The following is a 23,742-nucleotide window of genomic DNA, read 5'->3' on the forward strand; positions in this document are numbered from 1 at the left end:
CTGTGGCTGTCATTGTAATGGGGCACTATGACTGTCACTGTAATGGGGCACTGTGGCTGTCATTGTAATGGGGGCACTGTGGCTGTCACTGTAATGGGGGCACTGTGGCTGTCACTGTAATGGGGCCACTGTGGCTGTCGTTGTAATGGGGGGCACAGTGGCTGTCACTGTAACGGGGGCACTGTGGATGTCACTGCTATGTGAGCACTGTAATGGGAGCTACGTGAGTAATCTGTCACTGTACTGAGAGCTATGTGAGGTTGTTACTATAAAGGGGGCACTATGGCTGTCATTGTACTGGGGGCACTGTGTCTGTCCCTGTTTTGGAGGATGTGACAGTCACTGTCATTGGATGTGCATCTGTAAATGTTTTGGGGTACTATCAAAGTAATGGGGGCCCTGCTGAGGATCTTACCTGTGCTAGAATTACGCTTCCGAAACTTCTTATCCAAGTCGACCTTCATGGCCTCTATATCATCCACAGAGGATGCCCTGCGGACGCTGTAGAAGCTTTCCCGGGAGCGGCTGCGGGTCAGGCTACAGTTAGAGAAGGACATGTCCAGGTTCAGGTGGTCCTTGTCCGCCCGGGGAGAAGACTGCACTGCAGGATCCTTGCCGCCATCTTCTTCCTTCTTAGGCTCTGGGACGCTGATCAGTGCCTGCTGGTCCTCTGGACGAGACCCCACACAGTTATCCACCGGAGCCACTGTCACATCTTCTAGAGCCATAGAGTCACCACTGTGCTTGGAGAAGTCAACCACCACGACATCAGGGTCCTCCTGGGGCAGGGACTGCTTACTGCCTGTCAGTGTCAGCAATGCAGGGAACTTCAACCTGAAGGATTTCCCTCTACCTGCAAGACAGCAACAAAGCAAGAGGTAAGAGGGAATGTGCAGGACTCAAGTAGGATAGATGACACAGGGAGCAGGGAACAGAAGACAGGAGGTAAGAGGGAATGTGCCGGATACAAGGAGTAGGGAAAAGAAGACAGGAGGTAAGAGGGAATGTGTAGGACACAAGGAGTAGGGAATATAATACAGAAGGTAGGAGGTAATGTGCAGGACACAAGGAGGATAGATGACACAAGGAGAAGAGAACAGAAGAAGACAGGAGGTAAGAGGGAATGTGCAGGATACAAGGAGTAGGGAATATAATACAGGAGGGAATGTGCAGGATACAAGGAGTAGGGAATATAATACAGAAAGTAAGAGGTAAGGGTGCACGATATAAAGTGTAGGAAATTGACAAAACAGGAGGTAAGAGGAAATGTGCAGGATACAAGGAGGATAGACGACACAAGGAGCAGGGAACAGAAGAAGACAGGAGATAAGAGGGAATGGTTAACATACAAGGAGTAGGGTTTATAATACAGGAGGTAGGGGGGAATGTGCAGGATATAAGGAGTAGGGAGTATAATACAGGAGGTAGGAGGGAATGTGCAGGATACAAGGAGTAGGGAGTATAATACAGGAGGTAGGAGGGAATGTGAAGGATATAAGGAGTAGGGAGTATAATACAGGAGGTAGGAGGGAATGTGAAGGATATAAGGAGTAGGGAGTATAATACAGGAGGTAGGAGGGAATGTGAAGGATATAAGGAGTAGGGAGTATAATACAGGAGGTAGGAGGGAATGTGAAGGATATAAGGAGTAGGGAGTATAATACAGGAGGTAGGAGGGAATGTGCAGGACACAAGGAGTAGGGAATATAATACCGGAGATAGGAGGGAATGTGAAGGATATAAGGAGTAGGGAGTATAATACAGGAGGTAAGAGGGAATGTGCAGGACACAAGGAGGATAGATGACACAAGGAGAAGGGAACAGAACACAGGAGGTAAGAGGGAATGGGCAGGATACAAGGAGTAGGGAATATAATACAGGAGGTAGGAGGGAATGTGAAGGATATAGGAGTATGGAGTATAATACAGGAGGTAGGAGGGAATGTGAAGGATATAAGGAGTAGGGAATATAATACAGGAGGTAGGAGGGAATGTGAAGGATATAAGGAGTAGGGAGTATAATACAGGAGGTAGGAGGGAATGTGCAGGATACAAGGAGTAGGGAGTATAATACAGGAGGTAGGAGGGAATGTGCAGGATACAAGGAGTAGGGAGTATAATACAGGAGGTAGGAGGGAATGTGCAGGATACAAGGAGTAGGGAGTATAATACAGGAGGTAGGAGGGAATGTGCAGGATACAAGGAGTAGGGAGTATAATACAGGAGGTAGGGGGGAATGTGCAGGATACAAGGAGTAGGGAGTATAATACAGGAGGTAGGAGGGAATGTGCAGGATACAAGGAGTAGGGAGTATAATACAGGAGGTAGGAGGGAATGTGAAGGATATAAGGAGTAGGGAGTATAATACAGGAGGTAGGAGGGAATGTGAAGGATATAAGGAGTAGGGAGTATAATACAGGAGGTAGGAGGGAATATGCAGGACACAAGGAGTAGGGAATATAATACCGGAGGTAGGAGGGAATGTGAAGGATATAAGGAGTAGGGAGTATAATACAGGAGGTAGGAGGGAATGTGCAGGACACAAGGAGTAGGGAATATAATACCGGAGGTAGGAGGGAATGTGAAGGATATAAGGAGTAGGGAGTATAATACAGGAGGTAGGAGGGAATGTGCAGGATACAAGGAGTAGGGAATATAATACAGGAGGTAGGAGGGAATGTGAAGGATATAGGAGTAGGGAATATAATACAGGAGGTAGGAGGGAATGTGAAGGATATAAGGAGTAGGGAGTATAATACAGGAGGTAGGAGGGAATGTGCAGGATACAAGGAGTAGGGAGTATAATACAGGAGGTAGGAGGGAATGTGCAGGATACAAGGAGTAGGGAGTATAATACAGGAGGTAGGAGGGAATGTGCAGGACACAAGGAATAGGGAATATAATACAGGAGGTAGGAGGGAATGTGCAGGATACAAGGAGTAGGGAATATAATACAGGAGGTAGGAGGGAATGTGCAGGATACAAGGAGTAGGGAATATAATACAGGAGGTAGGAGGGAATGTGCAGGATACATGGAGTAGGGAATATAATACAGGAGGTAATGTGCAGGATACACGGAGTAGGGAATATAATACAGGAGGTAGGAGGGAATGTGCAGGATACAAGGAGTAGGGAATATAATACAGGAGGTAGGAGGGAATGTGCAGGACACAAGGAATAGGGAATATAATACAGGAGGTAGGAGGGAATGTGCAGGATACAAGGAGTAGGGAATATAATACAGGAGGTAGGAGGGAATGTGCAGGATACAAGGAGTAGGGAATATAATACAGGAGGTAGGAGGGAATGTGCAGGATACATGGAGTAGGGAATATAATACAGGAGGTAATGTGCAGGATACACGGAGTAGGGAATATAATACAGGAGGTAGGAGGGAATGTGCAGGATACAAGGAGTAGGGAATATAATACAGGAGGTAGGAGGGAATGTGAAGGATATAGGAGTAGGGAGTATAATACAGGAGGTAGGAGGGAATGTGAAGGATATAAGGAGTAGGGAATATAATACAGGAGGTAGGAGGGAATGTGAAGGATATAAGGAGTAGGGAGTATAATACAGGCGGTAGGAGGGAATGTGAAGGATATAAGGAGTAGGGAGTATAATACAGGAGGTAGGAGGGAATGTGAAGGATATAAGGAGTAGGGAGTATAATACAGGAGGTAGGAGGGAATGTGCAGGATACAAGGAGTAGGGAGTATAATACAGGAGGTAGGAGGGAATGTGCAGGATACAAGGAGTAGGGAGTATAATACAGGAGGTAGGGGGGAATGTGCAGGATACAAGGAGTAGGGAGTATAATACAGGAGGTAGGAGGGAATGTGCAGGATACAAGGAGTAGGGAGTATAATACATGAGGTAGGAGGGAATGTGCAGGATACAAGGAGTAGGGAGTATAATACAGGAGGTAGGAGGGAATGTGCAGGAGGGGGGGGGGGTCACATTGCATTGTGCATCTACCTGATGGGAACCAATGTGACTGGACCCGGTGGTTGGAGTTCTTGGTCGGGGAGGTCAGATGATCCTTCTCCATCACTACCTCAAAGTTCAGGATAAACATGATGACGGCCCCATCCTCATTCTTCACAGGGACCACGTCAACCAGACACAAGAAGCAGCTTCCTGCAGAGCGGAGACATTGGTGAGGACAGAAGACGTCTTCCATATAGCAGCACAGTATTATACACATGTATTGTCACTACTCCACACAAAGGGGAGCTCCGCTATCGGTATATAATGCTTTGCTGGAGTACACTGAAAAGACATTCATATCACTTCCTCATGGATTTCCTGTGCTTGCTGTCAGTGGATGAAAATCTGTCAGGAACATCACAGGCTACACAGAGCGCTCACCTGTGGGATCACTGGTTTCCCTTTAAATGACTATGAACAGATGTTCCATAATACTAATGATTTAGTGTAGAGTGCCCCTTTAAGATACTGCAATCGCCCCTTGGAGGACCCAACAAATCCATACATCACATATACGGCTTACTATGGAGCAGCTCATGCTGAGCCCAGGAAGGAATAATGACAAAAATATTTGCACTGAACTTCCACTTTAAGAAAAACAGTCAGCAAGTTGGTTAAATATAAATCCTGTTCCATATTAATCTCTATAGAGACGTGATCCCCAACCTGTGGCCCTCCAGCTCCTGCAAAACTACAACTCCCACTATGACCAGCTTGCTGCAGGCTTTGATGTAAGAGATGTAAGGATCAGCTGTCAGGGCATGATGGGATTTGTAGTTGTACAACAGTTGTACGGCCACAGGATAGAGGACACTTATATAATAATATCACTATATACAGATACAGCACAACTATCACAGGTCTCATAGTGACCCCACAGTCATCACATGTAGGGAGGTTACCTGCGTGACCACCAGATGAGCCCGTCCACGACCTGTGACCCCAGGAGCCGCACACACACAGGACAGGTGAGCGGCCGCAGTATATAGAATGTCCAATACATCTATAGAGCAATATCCCGGATGGTCTGACAGACTGAGAGAGTGGATGACGGGGAAGAGGCAGAGCGAAGATGTCAGGTCAAGAATCACCTGAGACTGTTCTCTACTAACCCAGATATACAAATCAGCTTTATGTTACTGTAACCTGTAATCTGCTGGTCGGGGTCACAAGACCGAAACAAGAGGGTGTTATATACCTACAGACTCCAGGTATACAGGGGACCGGGTACAGAAACTGCAGGGGGCATTACACAGTCACCACATATATACACGAGATACCGAGGTTATACCAGCTGTACATATATCATTATACACAGGAGATCCCCAGGTTATACCAGCTGTACATATATAACTATAAACAGGAGATCCCCAGGTTATACCAGCTGTACATATATAATTATATACAGGAGATACCCAGGTTATACCAGCTGTACATATATAATTATATACAGTATATACGTAGGTTATACCAGCTGTACATATATAATTATATACAGGAGATCCCCAGGTTATACCAGCTGTACATATACAGGAGATCCCCAGGTTATACCAGCTGTACATATATCATTATATACAGGAGATCCCCAGGTTATACCAGCTGTACATATATCATTATACACAGGAGATCCCCAGGTTATACCAGCTGTACATATATAACTATAAACAGGAGATCCCCAGGTTATACCAGCTGTACATATATAATTATATACAGGAGATCCCCAGGTTATACCAGCTGTACATATATAATTATATACAGGAGGTACCCAGGTTATACCAGCTGTACATATATATTATATACAGGAGATCCCCAGGTTATACCAGCTGTACATATATAATTATATACAGTATATACCCAGGTTATACCAGCTGTACATATCTAATTATATACAGTATATATCCAGGTTATACCAGCTGTACATATATCATTATATACAGGAGGTACCCAGGTTATACCAGCTGTAAATATCTAATTATATACAGTATATACCCAGGTTATACCAGCTGTACATATATCATTATATACAGGAGGTACCCAGGTTATACCAGCTGTACATATATAACTATATACAGGAGATCCCCAGGTTATACCAGCTGTACATATATAATTATATACAGGAGGTACCCAGGTTATACCAGCTGTACATATATAATTATATACAGGAGATCCCCAGGTTATACCAGCTGTACATATATAATTATATACAGGAGGTACTCAGGTTATACCAGCTGTGCATATATCATTATACACAGGAGATCCCCAGGTTATATCAGCTGTACATATATCATTATATACAGTATATACCCAGGTTATACCAGCTGTACATATATCATTATATACAGTATATACCCAGGTTATACCAGCTGTACATATATCATTATATACAGGAGGTACCCAGGTTATACCAGCTGTACATATATAACTATATACAGGAGATCCCCAGGTTATACCAGCTGTACATATATAATTATATATAGGAGATCCCCTGGTTATACCAGCTGTAGATATATAATAATAATAGACAGGAGATCCCCAGGTTATACCAGCTGTACATATATCATTATATACAGGAGGTACCCAGGTTATACCAGCTGTACATATATAACTATATACAGGAGATACCCAGGTTATACCAGCTGTACATATATAATTATATACAGTATATACCCAGATTATACCAGCTGTACATATATAATTATGTACAGGAGATCCCCAGGTTATACCAGCTGTACATATATAATTATATACAGTATATACCCAGGTTATACCAGCTGTACATATATAATTATATACAGGAGATCCCCAGGTTATACCAGCTGTACATATATAATTATATACAGGAGATCCCCAGGTTATACCAGCTGTACATATATAATTATATACAGGAGATCCCCAGGTTATACCAGCTGTACATATATAACTATATACAGGAGATGCCCAGGTTATACCAGCTGTACATATATCATTATATACAGGAGGTACCCAGGTTATACCAGCTGTACATATATAATTATATACAGGAGATCCCCTGGTTATACCAGCTGTACATATATAATTATATACAGGAGGTACCCAGGTTATACCAGCTGTACATATATCATTGTATACAGGAGGTACCCAGGTTATACCAGCTGTACATATATAACTATATACAGGAGATCCCCAGGTTATACCAGCTGTACATATATAATTATATACAGTATATACCCAGGTTATACCAGCTGTACATATATAATTATATACAGTATATACCCAGGTTATACCAGCTGTACATATATAATTATAAACAGGAGATCACCAATCACAGCTCCTATAGCAACCAATCAAAGCTCCTATAGCAACCAATCAAAGCTCCTATAGCAACCAATCATAGCTCCTACAGCAACCAATCAAAGCTCGTATAGCAACCAAAGATCCTATAGCAACCAATCACAGCTCCTATAGCAACCAATCACAGCTCCTATAGCAACCAATCAAAGCTCCTATAGCAACCAATCAAAGCTCCTATAGCAACCAATCATAGCTCCTATAGCAACCAATCACACCTCCTATAGCAACCAATCACACCTCCTATAGCAACCAATCACACCTCCTATAGCAACCAATCATAGCTCCTATAGCAACCAATCACAGCTCCTATAGCAACCAATCACACCTTTTATAGCAACCAATCACAGCTCCTATAGCAACCAATCATAGCTCCTATAGCAACCAATCATAGCTCCTATAGCAACCAATCACAGCTCATATAGCAACCAATCACAGCTCCTATAGCAACCAATCATAGCTCCTATAGCAACCAATCACAGCTCATATAGCAACCAATCACATCTGGACTTTATTTCTGAAACTGCTCTGGTAAAATGAAAGCAGATCTGTAAATGGTTGCTATGGAGGCGTTGATTGGTTGCTATGGGCAGATAAGATTTTGCCTCAGATGGTTGTGATGAATTTGCCCGTGTGTGTGACTGCTGGTGTATATAGGTTAACTAGTGACTGTCCCCCTATAAACCTTATAGTTATAATAATATAGAGACCACCATTAACGTAGCCCACCAAGGTGCCCGCACTACACAGGGGTCTAGGTGACAACCAATCAGTGAGCTCCATCAGCGATGACCGTGTCACATGACGGGTTACAGAACGCACCATCTTCCTGTATAAGAAGATTTCACAGATCTCTGGAACAGGACAAAGTGTCAGCGAGTTCTCCGCCTAATACCCGATTATATAAGAACTGATCACACCCCACACTGAGGACACCCTATATATGTGTCACCTTAAAGGGGAACTCCATGCACATACAATCATAAAGTTATCAGTGTGTTATCGTGCTGTTACATAGGACTGCAGGTGATAGCTACTACATTATCTGTACTCAGAGATATCACTGTGTTATCTGTGGTGTTACATAGGACTGCAGGTGTCATCTACTACATTATCTGTACTCAGAGATATCACTGTTATTTGTGGTGTTACATAGGACTGCAGGTGACATCTACTACATTATCTGTACTCAGAGATATCACTGTGTTATCTGTGGTGTTACATAGGACTGCAGGTGTCATCTACTACATTATCTGTACTCAGAGATATCACTGTTATTTGTGGTGTTACATAGGACTGCAGGTGTCATCTACTACATTATCTGTATTGTGATATCACTGTTATTTGTGGTGTTACATAGGACTGCAGGCCACATCTACTACATTATCTGTACTCAGAGATATCACTGTGTTATCTGTGGTGTTACATAGGACTGCAGGTGTCATCTACTACATTATCTGTACTCAGAGATATCACTGTTATTTGTGGTGTTACATAGGACTGCAGGTGACATCTACATTATCTGTACTCAGAGGGATATCCTGTGTTATCTGTGGTGTTACATAGGACTGCAGGTGTCATCTACTACATTATCTGTACTCAGAGGGATATCACTGTGTTATCTGTGGTGTTACATAGGACTGCAGGTGTCATCTACTACATTATCTGTACTCAGAGGGATATCACTGTGTTATCTGTGATGTTACATAGGACTGCAGGTGACATATACTACATTATCTGTACTCAGAGAGATATCACTGTGTTATCTGTGGTGTTACATAGGACTGCAGGTAGTGTGACTGGTGGTTACATAACATTAGATGTGACAGCAGATGCTGCTGGAGTGTATACAGCGGGTCGATAGCGCTCGGCCTCCTGAGCGGTGACGCGGCTCCTGATCTTTCCTGTCAGTAATTGGGTGAGAAGAGCGGAGCGGCCACATTGGAATAATCCCGGGCTCATCCTCTAAGGGGGGCCGAGGCCTTAATCCCCCCTAATCCCAGACACATGGTTCCTAACAAGCAGAAATCCCTGTGCACACAGCGAGGTTACGGGCGCTCCGGGCGACCCCTGCAAGTGCTCCGTCCCTTATCCCTTCATTCTAAAGAGAGCATCCCTAATCCTCACAGCCGCGGAGCGCACACACAGATCCTGCCAGCCGCCCATAGACAACAATACAAACAGTGAGCGGCTGCCGCCCAGACTGCCAGCAGCTCCGGCAGACGCCCGCCACTCTGTTTTCTCTGTCGGTTTTCACAGCTATCACCCTGTAACGTGACGACGCATGTAGTGTTCCAGGACACAGATGTAGCACCAGGCTGTAGAGCTCACAGAGCATTGTATAGACTGAGAGCAGGACTAGTTATGTACAATGTATCAGTCTGGAGTCCAGGCTGTAGAGCTCACAGAGCATTGTCTACACTGGATACAGCTGAGAGCAGGACTAGCTATGTACAATGTATTAGTCTGGGGTCCAGGCTGTAGAGCTCACAGAGCATTGTCTACACTGGATACAGCTGAGAGCAGGACTAGCTATGTACAATGTATCAGGCTGTAGAGCTCACAGAGCATTGTCTACACTGGATAAAGCTGAGAGCAGGACTAGCTATGTACAATGTATCAGTCTGGGGTCCAGGCTGTAGAGCTCACAGAGCATTGTCTACACTGGATACAGCTGAGAGCAGGACTAGCTATGTACAATGTATCAGTCTGGGGTCCAGGCTGTAGAGCTCACAGAGCATTGTCTACACTGGATACAGCTAAGAGCAGGACTAGCAATATACAATGTATCAGTCTGGGGTCTAGGCTGTAGAGCTCACAGAGCATTGTCTACACTGGATACAGCTGAGAGCAGGACTAGCTATGTATCAGTCTGGAGTCCAGGCTGTAGCTGTAGCAGCAGAACAGAACCTGAGAATGAATATGTCAATCATGATTCTTTTATTATAGAACGTTAAAATATAGTTATATCATATATTATTATACTTTCAGCCTGCTCTCTAATACAGAGATGTGTTATAATAGATCTTCTCTCCTTATAGTAACTACTGCATATAAATACCATGTCTCTGCGTCGCCACCTGCTGGCTGCACACTAGTTATACGCACAGTACCACTTCTCCTGTCCTGTATACTGGGTGTAATCCTTGATATCTGCTCTTATTCTGTATATATATATATATATATATATATATATATATATATATATATATATATATATACACTGCACAGTACCACTTCTCCTGTTCTGTATACTGGGTGTAATCCTCAGTATCTGCTCTTATTCTGTATATATGGACACTGCACAGTACCACTTCTCCTGTTCTGTATACTGGGTGTAATCCTCAGTATCTGCTCTTATTCTGTATATATGGACACTGCACAGTACCACTTCTCCTGTCCTGTATACTTAGTGTAATCCTCAGTGTCTGCTCTTATTCTGTATATATGGACACTGCACAGTACCACTTCTCCTGTCCTATATGCTGGGTGTAATCCTCAGTATCTGCTCTTGTTCTGTATATATGGACATTGCACAGTACCACTTCTCCTGTCCTGTATACTGGGTGTAATCCTCAATATCTGCTCTTATTCTGTATATATAGCCACTGCACAGTACCACTTCTCCTGTCCTGTATGCTGGGTGTAATCCTCAGTATCTGCTCTTGTTCTGTATATATATACACTGCACAGTACCACTTCTCCTGTCCTGTATGCTGGGTGTAATCCTCAGTATCTGCTCTTGTTCTGTATATATGGACATTGCACAGTACCACTTCTCCTGTCCTGTATACTGGGTGTATTTAGTCTCTGTCTTTGTTCTATATGTAAGGACAGTGCACAGTACTACTTCCCCTGTTGTTTTGCTCGCCTACTACAGAGGTTCATCTCAGTTCCTAATATCCAGACTCCATTTACCGGTGACTGAGCAATCAATGGCGACACTTATTATGAGCCCATATTCCTTATTAACTGATAGCAAATAAATCAGCGTGGCACGAAGTGACAGAGATCAATGGCGCCATGAGAGGCGGAACATCATCCTCCTGCAGCGTACAGAGCGGCGTGGGTTCTCCGCCATCTGCAGCCAAGGAATATTATACAGCTCTGATATACACCACCCGACCACAGGTACAGGGTATACGTCTTCCCCCACGCCACCAAAATCATAGTAACTCCTCCTACCTGAGACTCCACCCACCGGCCACTCCCACAATCAAAGCACTAACCACTCCCACAATCATAGCACCGACCGTTCCCACAATCATAGCACCGACCGCTCCCACAATCATAGCACCGACCACTCCCACAATCATAGCACCGACCGCTCCCACAATCATTGCACTGACCACTCCCACAATCATTGCACCGACCACTCCCACAATCATAGCACTGACCACTCCCACAATCATAGCATTGACCACTCCCACAATCATAGCACCGACCACTCCCACAATCATTGCACCGACCACTCCCACATTCATAGCACCGACCACTCCCACAATCCCATCCCAGTCACATTTCCTTCACCATTCCCTATATCCCTAACCCAAACCCTAACCACTTCCAGTATCCACAACATACCCCAAACCATTTCCATTATCCCCAACCCTAACCACTCCTAGTATCCCTAATCCTAACAATCCCTGGCATCCCCAACCCTAACCATTCCCAGTATCCTGAACCCAAACAAATCCCAGTATCCACAACTCCAGACATTTAGACATTTTAAAAAATTCCATCCTTTCCAAATATTCCTTCCCAGTAATGTCAATAAACTCCTCCTCTAACCATAACCAGTATCTATTTCTCCCATTCCCTGTATCTTCCAATTCCCAGTTTATCCCCAACTCACCATTCCAATAAATTCTCCTCCCGCCATTCCCAGTACATTCTCCTCCCGCCATTCCGAGTGCATCCTCCTCTCACCATTCCCAGTGCATCCTCCTCTCACCATTCCCAGTGCATCCTCCTCTCACCATTCCCAGTGCATCCTTCTCTCACCATTCCCAGTGCATCCTTCTCTCACTATTCCCAGTGCATCCTCCTCTCACCATTCCCAGTGCATCCTTCTCTCACTATTCCCAGTGCATCCTCCTTTCACCATTCCCAGTGCATCCTTCTCTCACTATTCCCAGTGCATCCTCCTCTCACCATTCCCAGTGCATCCTTCTCTCACTATTCCCAGTGCATCCTCCTTTCACCATTCCCAGTGCATCCTCCTCTCACTATTCCCAGTGCATCCTCCTCTCACCATTCCCAGTGCATCCTCCTCTCGCCATTCCCAGTACATTCTCCTCCCGCCATTGCCAGTGCATCCTCCTCTCACCATTCCCAGTGCATTCTTCTCTCACTATTCCCAGTACATTCTCCTCCCGCCATTCCCAGTGCATCCTCCTCCCACCATTCCCAGTGCATCCTTCTCTCACTATTCCCAGTGCATCCTCCTCTCACCATTCCCAGTACATTCTCCTCCCGCCATTCCCAGTGCATCCTCCTCCCACCATTCCCAGTACATTCCTTCTCTCACTATTCCCAGTGCATCCTCCTCTCACCATTCCCAGTACATTCTCCTCCCGCCATTCCCAGTGCATCCTCCTTTCACCATTCCCAGTGCATCCTCCTCTCATCATTCCCAGTACATTCTCCTCTCACTATTCCCAGTACATTCTCCTCTCACCATTCCCAGTGCATCCTTCTTTCACTATTCCCAGTGCATCCTCCTCTCACCATTCCCAGTACATTCTCCTCTCACCATTCCCAGTACATTCTCCTCTCACCATTCCCAGTGCCTCCTCCTCTCACCATTCCCAGTGCATCCTTCTTTCACTATTCCCAGTGCATCCTCCTCTCACCATTCCCAGTATCTCCTTATTTCACTATTTCTAGAACATGCTGCTCACCATTCCCAGTATCCCTTTCCCCAGCATTCCCAGTACATCCTCCTCAAAGTATTCCAAGTACCTCCTCTTCTCACCATTCCCAGTATCTCCTCCTTCCAGCATTCCCAGTACCTCCTCTTCTCACCAATCCTATGATAAGGTTACCTTTTTTTCCGCCTGACTTTATGAAGCCAGACACTCCCCAGGATAGGATGGTTCCAGATTAGATTTAGCAGCTGCAGTTCTGCTTAACTTGAAATCACAGACACAGACAACTGATGTACGACGGTAACATAAGTTTGAGAAGGTCCCCCTTTAGTGTTTTGTGTTAACTTTTATAGACAGAATATTGGTATTACTCATGCGCAGTGTATTCACATGAAATATATAAACTTTCAATACAGACGTGGTTTAAAGTCACAAGACACATACATATCACACTCTGATAGGTCAATCCATAGATGGTCAGAAGTTCCCTTTCCTGCGCAGTCAGGCTGGTACAACATGTTGTTTACCATTAATTGTTTATATAACTGTGTCTCTTTCTCGCATCTGTACTGTGGCTGCGATGTAAGTTTACATAACATACTCTTCCTCCTTACTCCTTTCCCAGAACCCTGTGCACCAGACAGTCAGTTTAAATGGAGAAAGGGCCCTCAACTGTGAGAAACAATACATGAAGGAAACACTTCTTGTTGTGTCCATGTTTTAAAGGATGAAGAAATATCCAAGATATTAAAATCATCCAGGTTAACCCTGTCACCTAGTACATCCTCCTCCCAGCATTCCCAGTAAATCCTCCTCTCACCATTTCCAGTACCTCCTCACCATTTCCAGTACATCCTCCTCCCAGCATTCCCAGTACATCCTTCTCACCATTCCCAGTACATCCTTCTCCCAGTATTCCCAGTACCTCCTCCCGGCATTCCCAGTACTTCCTCCTCCTCCTCAACATTCCCAGTACACCCTCCTCTCACCAATCCCAGTACACCCTCCTCTCACCATTCCCAGTGCCTCCTCCTCCTCCCAGCACTGCCAGTACTTCCTCCTTCTCCTCAACATTCCCAGTACACCCTCCTCTCACCAATCCCAGTACACCCTCCTCTCACCATTCCCAGTGCCTCCTCCTCCTCCCAGCACTGCCAGTACTTCATCCTCCTCCTCGCCATTCCCAGTACACCCTCCTCTCCCCATATTAAGTGCCTCCTCCTCCCAGCACCAGTACATCCTCCTCTGTATATATGTCCTCCTAACACTTCCCAGTCACATTTTCTCGGATTCCTCCTCTTTATGACTTTGGGTTGTTCCTCCCCTCTCTTTCCCCATCCTCCTCTTCCTGATCCCTATTTTACCATATTTCAGCAGAGACGAGTGGCCCAGACCCATTCACCAAGGCAAATCAATGCTGCAGAAAATGAGGAGGTGGCGGTGGCGGTGGGGGCGGTGGTCAGAGGGCGGAACGGAGCGTAATTTGTTATCGGATTAATGACACCAAACATAATAACAATGAAAAATATGTAATAAAACTTTACTACCTTCTACTTCAATTACTTGACTATCCAAAGAAAACAGGTCAACGAGAAGACGAGAGAACAAAGGAACAGTAATGGCCGCCTGGCTGCAGGGCACAAAGCATCATGGGAAAATGTTACAGGAGCTGACACCCAAAATTAGAAACCTCACCTAATGCACCCCTACACTGAAAGCGCCCCCTGATGACCACCAAACACCATCTGACCCCCCTCCTCCAATCTCCAACAGGTCTGGGGCTGCTGCAGGTTGCTCTTTACTTACCTTTATGCAAGAACACATGAGCAAGGCAGACGTCATCCACATGACAGCCCACCTGTATGTCCTGGTATACTGCTAACAATACAATCACTGTATCCCATACATACACCCAATTATATCAGTCTACAGCAGCAATGCCCAAACTGTGGCTCTAAAGGGTTTCCAAAACTACAACTCCCATCATGCCCTGACTACCTGTGCCTGATCTTTTAACCTCTTAGATCAGTGTTCCCCAGTATGCAGCTCTACATCAACTGCAAAACTACAACTCCCATCATGCCCTGACTACCTGTGCCTGATCCTTTAACCTCTTAGATGAGTGTTCACCAGTATGCAGCCCTAAAGCCATTGTAAAACTACCATTCCCATCATGCCCCGATAGCCTCCGACTGATCCTTTGATCCCCAAACCTGCAGCTCCCCAGCTGTTGTCCAACTTTAACTCCCATCATGTCCTGAAAACCTTCGGCTGATCCTTTGATCAGTGTTCCAGAATCTGAGGCTCTGCAGCTGTTGCAGAACATTACTCTCCAGACCACTGTTTCCAATACTGACTCGTGCACTCCCCCTGGTGTATGAAGAGAGGAAATACACCTCACCCACCGCCTGCAATGCTGTGGGTCAACTACTTCTATATACTTTTATATCTATATATTTTTACAACATAATAGTATAACAGTGTATAGAATAGAAGCCTAAAGTGACAGATCTGCCCAATACAATTACATCTTGATCAATGTGGAATAAAAAGTTTTTCAAGGTCTTACTAGTGACAAGATCTCTGCTTGGTGTCAGTGAATAAAAATGTCATACTTACACCCAGAGGGTGAAAACCTAGTTGTGAAACAGTCCTCCCTCCACAGCTGAGAGGTTGGTACAATATATTGGGATTAATCAGGCAATGGCTGTGGCTTTAGCTCACAAAGGGTTCTCAGCATTGATATACTGTATTTTGACAAACACTCTAATCACTGACAAGAGGAATACATTTTGAAAATAGAAAATGAGTAACAATGTCTATTCTGCAGATGCAGGCATGAGTATTAGCTATGTCTCTGGGTGATCCTATTACACCGAGCACTTGTATGTACTTAGGAATCATCTAGAGCCGTGCTCCCGAACCACAACTCCCATCATGACCTTACAGCTACAGAAATTGTAGTTTTGCAACAGCTGGAGAACTGCAGGATGGGAAAAGAATAATCACGCACCTGCACTACACATAAGTGACCACAAGATGGCAGTACATTACTACACAACTCATTGCAATGTCCTATTCATACAAGGTATTCAAAAAAAGTATTGGGGGGTTACAAAGAGGTCTCTATCCCCAGATATCACTGATTCCTGATATTGTATGCTACACATTACCAACTGCTGATACTAGAACATAAGATATGCCCTATACACCAAGACTAAAGCACATACAAATTCAAACCCCTTACACAAATACAGATCCCAGACCTCTGAACTAATACAGACCCCAGACCAGACCCCTAATCTAATACAGACCCCAGACAAGATCCCTAAACTAATACAGACCCCAGACCAGACCCCTAAACTAATACAGACCCCAGACCCGACCCCTAAACTAATACAGACCCCAGACCAGACCCCTAAACTAATACAGACTCCAGACCCGACCCCTAAACTAATACAGACCCCAGACCAGACCCCTAAAATGACACAGACCCCAGACCAGACCCCTAAACTAATACAGACCCCAGACCAGATCCCTAAACTAACACAGATCCCAGACCAGACCCCTAAACTATTACAGACCCCAGACCAGACCCCTAATCTAATACAGACCCTAGACCAGATCCCTAAACTAATACAGACCCCAGACCAGACCCCTAAACTAATACAGATCCCAGACCAGACCCCTAAACTAATACAGACCCCAGACCAGACCCCTAAACTAATACAGACTCCAGACCCGACCCCTAAACTAATACAGACCCCAGACCAGACCCCTAAACTAATACAGACTCCAGACCCGACCCACCAGACTCCTAAACTAATACAGATCCCAGACCCCTAAACTAATAGAGAAATCAGACCAGACCCCTAAACTAATACAGACTCCAGACCCCTAAACTAATACAGACCCAAGAACAGATACTTAAACTAATAAAGACCCCCAAACCAGACCACTAAACTAATACAGAAACCAGACCAGACCCCTAACCTAATACAGACCCCAGACCAGACCCCTAAACTAATACACAGACCCCAGACCAGGCCCCTAAACTAATACAGACCCCAGACCAGACCCCTAAACTAATACAGACCCCAGACCAGACCTCTAAACTAATACAGACCCCAAACCCCTAAACTAATAACGCTTTTTCAGCCTTGTTTGTATGGCGTTCAATTCTCAATATAAGAAAACATTCTCTGGGTTGATACAATTACAGAAAGACCAAATTTATACAGTTTGTTTTATTAATTTTGCACAATAAAGACACTGAAAAACACTTTAGTTTTCCAGTTGCGGCATCTTTTTATGTTTCTGCGGATGGAGCTGTGTGAGTTCTTGTGTCTTGCCGGATGACGGGGAATTTTATCGGTAGCATTTTGGGTTATATACGACTTTTGGATCGCTATCTATTACTTTTTATGGGAGGCGGATGAAGAAAGAACAGGGATTCCGGCAGAGTTGTTTTATTTGTTGCTGTGTTCACCTGCAGAATAACGAACATTTTATGGCCTCGGTCAGCACAGAGGCAGCCGTATCAGTTATGGGCACTTTTTTAATCCTCATTGGATTTTGTATGGGAATATCAACAACAACAACTAACAATGTAACCAGCAGCGTCTGCAGCGGAATCTTTATATGGGGGAAAAAAACGTGTTTTAATCCAGTGCGCGAGGCCAGTAGAGGGGCGGCAACTAGTCATCTGGGCAGAGAGAGTCTACGACTAATCAAGGCTCTCTGCCTGTTATTGTGCACTACTGCTGTATTGCACAATATTAGGCCTCTATCTGACCATGGAGGCCTAACTAATACAGACCCCAGACCCCTAAACTAATACAGACCCCAGACCCCTAAACTAATACAGACCCCAGACCCCTAAACTAATACAGACCCCAGATCCCAAAACTAATACAGACCCCAGACCAGACCCCTAAACTAATACAGACCCCAGACCAGACTCCAGACTAGACCCCTAAACTAGTACAGACCCCAGACCAGACCCCTAAACTAATACAGACCCCAGACCAGACCCCTAAACTAATACAGACCCCAGACCAGACCCCTAAACTAATACAGACCCCAGACCCCTAAACTAATACAGACCCCAGACCAGACCCCTAAACTAATACAGACCCCAGACCAGACCCCTAAACTAATAAAGACCCCAGACCAGATACCTAAACTAATACAGACCCCAGACCAGGCTGCTAAACTAATACAGACCACAGACCAGACCCCTAAACTAATACAGACCACAGACCAGAACCCTAAACTAATACAGACCCCAGACCAGACCGCTAAACTAATACAGACCCCAGATCAGACCCCCTATACTAATACAGACCCCAGACCAGACCCCTAAACTAATACAGACCCCAGACCAGACCTCTAAACTAATACAGACCCCTAAAGTAATACAGACCCCAGACCAGACCCCTAAACTAATACAGACCCCAGACCAGACCTCTAAACTAATACAGACCGCAGACCAGACCCCAAAATTAATACAGACCCCAGACCGGATCCCTAAACTAATACAGACCCCAGACTGACCCCCTTTACTAATACAGACCCCAGACCAGACCCCTAAACTAATACAGACCCCAGACCAGACTCCAGACTAGACCCCTAAACTAATACAGACCCCAGTCCAGACCCCTAAACTAGTACAGACCCCAGACCAGACCCCTAAACTAGTACAGACCCCAGACCAGACCCCTAATCTAATACAGACCCCAGACCCCTAAACTAATACAGACCCCAGACCAGACCCCTAAACTAATACAGACCCCAGACCAGACCGCTAAACTAATACAGACCCCAGACCCCTAAACTAATACAGACCATAGACCAAACCCCTAAACTAATACAGACCCCAGACAAGACCCCTAAACTAATACAGACCCCAGAAAAGACCCCTAAACTAATACAGACCCCAGACCAGACCCCTAAACTAATACAGACCCCAGACCAGACCCCTAAACTAATACAGACCCCAAACCAGACCCCTAAACTAATACAGACCCCAGAACAAATCCCTAAACTTATACAGACCCCAGACCAGACCCCTAAACTAATACAGACCCCAGACCAGTCCCATAAACTAATACAGACCCCAGACCAGACCCCTAAACTAATACAGATCCCAGACCAGATCCCTAAACTTATACAGACCCCAGACCAGACCCCTTAACTAATACAGACCACAGACCAGACCCCTAAACTAATACAGACCACAGACCAGAACCCTAAACTAATACAGACCCCAGACCAGACCGCTAAACTAATACAGACCCCAGATCAGACCCCCTATACTAATACAGACCCCAGACCAGACCCCTAAACTAATACAGACCCCAGACCAGACCTCTAAACTAATACAGACCCCTAAAGTAATACAGACCCCAGACCAGACCCCTAAACTAATACAGACCCCAGACCAGACCTCTAAACTAATACAGACCGCAGACCAGACCCCAAAATTAATACAGACCCCAGACCGGATCCCTAAACTAATACAGACCCCAGACTGACCCCCTTTACTAATACAGACCCCAGACCAGACCCCTAAACTAATACAGACCCCAGACCAGACTCCAGACTAGACCCCTAAACTAATACAGACCCCAGTCCAGACCCCTAAACTAGTACAGACCCCAGACCAGACCCCTAAACTAGTACAGACCCCAGACCAGACCCCTAATCTAATACAGACCCCAGACCCCTAAACTAATACAGACCCCAGACCAGACCCCTAAACTAATACAGACCCCAGACCAGACCGCTAAACTAATACAGACCCCAGACCCCTAAACTAATACAGACCATAGACCAAACCCCTAAACTAATACAGACCCCAGACAAGACCCCTAAACTAATACAGACCCCAGAAAAGACCCCTAAACTAATACAGACCCCAGACCAGACCCCTAAACTAATACAGACCCCAGACCAGACCCCTAAACTAATACAGACCCCAGACCAGACCCCTAAACTAATACAGATCCCAGACCAGATCCCTAAACTTATACAGACCCCAGACCAGACCCCTTAACTAATACAGACCCCAGACCAGATCCCTAAACTTATACAGACCCCAGACCAGTGCATCCTCCTTTCACCATTCCCAGTGCATCCTTCTCTCACTATTCCCAGTGCATCCTCCTCTCACCATTCCCAGTGCATCCTTCTCTCACTATTCCCAGTGCATCCTCCTTTCACCATTCCCAGTGCATCCTCCTCTCACTATTCCCAGTGCATCCTCCTCTCACCATTCCCAGTGCATCCTCCTCTCGCCATTCCCAGTACATTCTCCTCCCGCCATTGCCAGTGCATCCTCCTCTCACCATTCCCAGTGCATTCTTCTCTCACTATTCCCAGTACATTCTCCTCCCGCCATTCCCAGTGCATCCTCCTCCCACCATTCCCAGTGCATCCTTCTCTCACTATTCCCAGTGCATCCTCCTCTCACCATTCCCAGTACATTCTCCTCCCGCCATTCCCAGTGCATCCTCCTCCCACCATTCCCAGTACATTCCTTCTCTCACTATTCCCAGTGCATCCTCCTCTCACCATTCCCAGTACATCCTCCTCTCACCATTCCCAGTGCATCCTTCTTTCACTATTCCCAGTGCATCCTCCTCTCACCATTCCCAGTGCATCCTCCTCTCACCATTCCCAGTACATTCTCCTCTCACCATTCCCAGTGCCTCCTCCTCTCACCATTCCCAGTGCATCCTTCTTTCACTATTCCCAGTGCATCCTCCTCTCACCATTCCCAGTATCTCCTTATTTCACTATTTCTAGAACATGCTGCTCACCATTCCCAGTATCCCTTTCCCCAGCATTCCCAGTACATCCTCCTCAAAGTATTCCAAGTACCTCCTCTTCTCACCATTCCCAGTATCTCCTCCTTCCAGCATTCCCAGTACCTCCTCCTCTCACCAATCCTATGATAAGGTTACCTTTTTTTCCGCCTGACTTTATGAAGCCAGACACTCCCCAGGATAGGATGGTTCCAGATTAGATTTAGCAGCTGCAGTTCTGCTTAACTTGAAATCACAGACACAGACAACTGATGTACGACGGTAACATAAGTTTGAGAAGGTCCCCCTTTAGTGTTTTGTGTTAACTTTTATAGACAGAATATTGGTATTACTCATGCGCAGTGTATTCACATGAAATATATAAACTTTCAATACAGACGTGGTTTAAAGTCACAAGACACATACATATCACACTCTGATAGGTCAATCCATAGATGGTCAGAAGTTCCCTTTCCTGCGCAGTCAGGCTGGTACAACATGTTGTTTACCATTAATTGTTTATATAACTGTGTCTCTTTCTCGCATCTGTACTGTGGCTGCGATGTAAGTTTACATAACATACTCTTCCTCCTTACTCCTTTCCCAGAACCCTGTGCACCAGACAGTCAGTTTAAATGGAGAAAGGGCCCTCAACTGTGAGAAACAATACATGAAGGAAACACTTCTTGTTGTGTCCATGTTTTAAAGGATGAAGAAATATCCAAGATATTAAAATCATCCAGGTTAACCCTGTCACCTAGTACATCCTCCTCCCAGCATTCCCAGTAAATCCTCCTCTCACCATTTCCAGTACCTCCTCACCATTTCCAGTACATCCTCCTCCCAGCATTCCCAGTACATCCTTCTCACCATTCCCAGTACATCCTTCTCCCAGTATTCCCAGTACCTCCTCCCGGCATTCCCAGTACTTCCTCCTCCTCCTCAACATTCCCAGTACACCCTCCTCTCACCAATCCCAGTACACCCTCCTCTCACCATTCCCAGTGCCTCCTCCTCCTCCCAGCACTGCCAGTACTTCCTCCTTCTCCTCAACATTCCCAGTACACCCTCCTCTCACCAATCCCAGTACACCCTCCTCTCACCATTCCCAGTGCCTCCTCCTCCTCCCAGCACTGCCAGTACTTCATCCTCCTCCTCGCCATTCCCAGTACACCCTCCTCTCCCCATATTAAGTGCCTCCTCCTCCCAGCACCAGTACATCCTCCTCTGTATATATGTCCTCCTAACACTTCCCAGTCACATTTTCCCGGATTCCTCCTCTTTATGACTTTGGGTTGTTCCTCCCCTCTCTTTCCCCATCCTCCTCTTCCTGATCCCTATTTTACCATATTTCAGCAGAGACGAGTGGCCCAGACCCATTCACCAAGGCAAATCAATGCTGCAGAAAATGAGGAGGTGGCGGTGGCGGTGGGGGCGGTGGTCAGAGGGCGGAACGGAGCGTAATTTGTTATCGGATTAATGACACCAAACATAATAACAATGAAAAATATGTAATAAAACTTTACTACCTTCTACTTCAATTACTTGACTATCCAAAGAAAACAGGTCAACGAGAAGACGAGAGAACAAAGGAACAGTAATGGCCGCCTGGCTGCAGGGCACAAAGCATCATGGGAAAATGTTACAGGAGCTGACACCCAAAATTAGAAACCTCACCTAATGCACCCCTACACTGAAAGCGCCCCCTGATGACCACCAAACACCATCTGACCCCCCTCCTCCAATCTCCAACAGGTCTGGGGCTGCTGCAGGTTGCTCTTTACTTACCTTTATGCAAGAACACATGAGCAAGGCAGACGTCATCCACATGACAGCCCACCTGTATGTCCTGGTATACTGCTAACAATACAATCACTGTATCCCATACATACACCCAGTTATATCAGTCTACAGCAGCAATGCCCAAACTGTGGCTCTAAAGGGTTTCCAAAACTACAACTCCCATCATGCCCTGACTACCTGTGCCTGATCTTTTAACCTCTTAGATCAGTGTTCCCCAGTATGCAGCTCTACATCAACTGCAAAACTACAACTCCCATCATGCCCTGACTACCTGTGCCTGATCCTTTAACCTCTTAGATGAGTGTTCACCAGTATGCAGCCCTAAAGCCATTGTAAAACTACCATTCCCATCATGCCCCGATAGCCTCCGACTGATCCTTTGATCCCCAAACCTGCAGCTCCCCAGCTGTTGTCCAACTTTAACTCCCATCATGTCCTGAAAACCTTCGGCTGATCCTTTGATCAGTGTTCCAGAATCTGAGGCTCTGCAGCTGTTGCAGAACATTACTCTCCAGACCACTGTTTCCAATACTGACTCGTGCACTCCCCCTGGTGTATGAAGAGAGGAAATACACCTCACCCACCGCCTGCAATGCTGTGGGTCAACTACTTCTATATACTTTTATATCTATATATTTTTACAACATAATAGTATAACAGTGTATAGAATAGAAGCCTAAAGTGACAGATCTGCCCAATACAATTACATCTTGATCAATGTGGAATAAAAAGTTTTTCAAGGTCTTACTAGTGACAAGATCTCTGCTTGGTGTCAGTGAATAAAAATGTCATACTTACACCCAGAGGGTGAAAACCTAGTTGTGAAACAGTCCTCCCTCCACAGCTGAGAGGTTGGTACAATATATTGGGATTAATCAGGCAATGGCTGTGGCTTTAGCTCACAAAGGGTTCTCAGCATTGATATACTGTATTTTGACAAACACT

The 23,742-nt window shown here is 45.4% G+C and overlaps 1 protein-coding gene across 4 annotated transcripts in view; it reads right to left on the reverse strand.

The window, feature by feature from the left end:
* The window catches only part of KCNH2 (potassium voltage-gated channel subfamily H member 2), a 168,751-nt gene that overhangs the window by 75,925 nt on the left and 69,084 nt on the right, over positions 1-23,742 (reverse strand). For all 4 annotated transcript variants that reach the window (XM_069959275.1, XM_069959274.1, XM_069959276.1 and 1 more), the window contains 2 exons: positions 3,978-4,139; positions 416-853 (listed from right to left, as the gene is read on the reverse strand). In XM_069959275.1, the coding sequence (XP_069815376.1) occupies positions 416-853; positions 3,978-4,139 (600 nt within the window). The remainder of the gene's footprint in view (positions 1-415; positions 854-3,977; positions 4,140-23,742) is intronic.

The sequence above is a fragment of the Dendropsophus ebraccatus genome, chromosome 2 (assembly GCF_027789765.1).
Source record: "Dendropsophus ebraccatus isolate aDenEbr1 chromosome 2, aDenEbr1.pat, whole genome shotgun sequence".
In the NCBI taxonomy this organism is placed as follows: domain Eukaryota; kingdom Metazoa; phylum Chordata; class Amphibia; order Anura; family Hylidae; genus Dendropsophus; species Dendropsophus ebraccatus.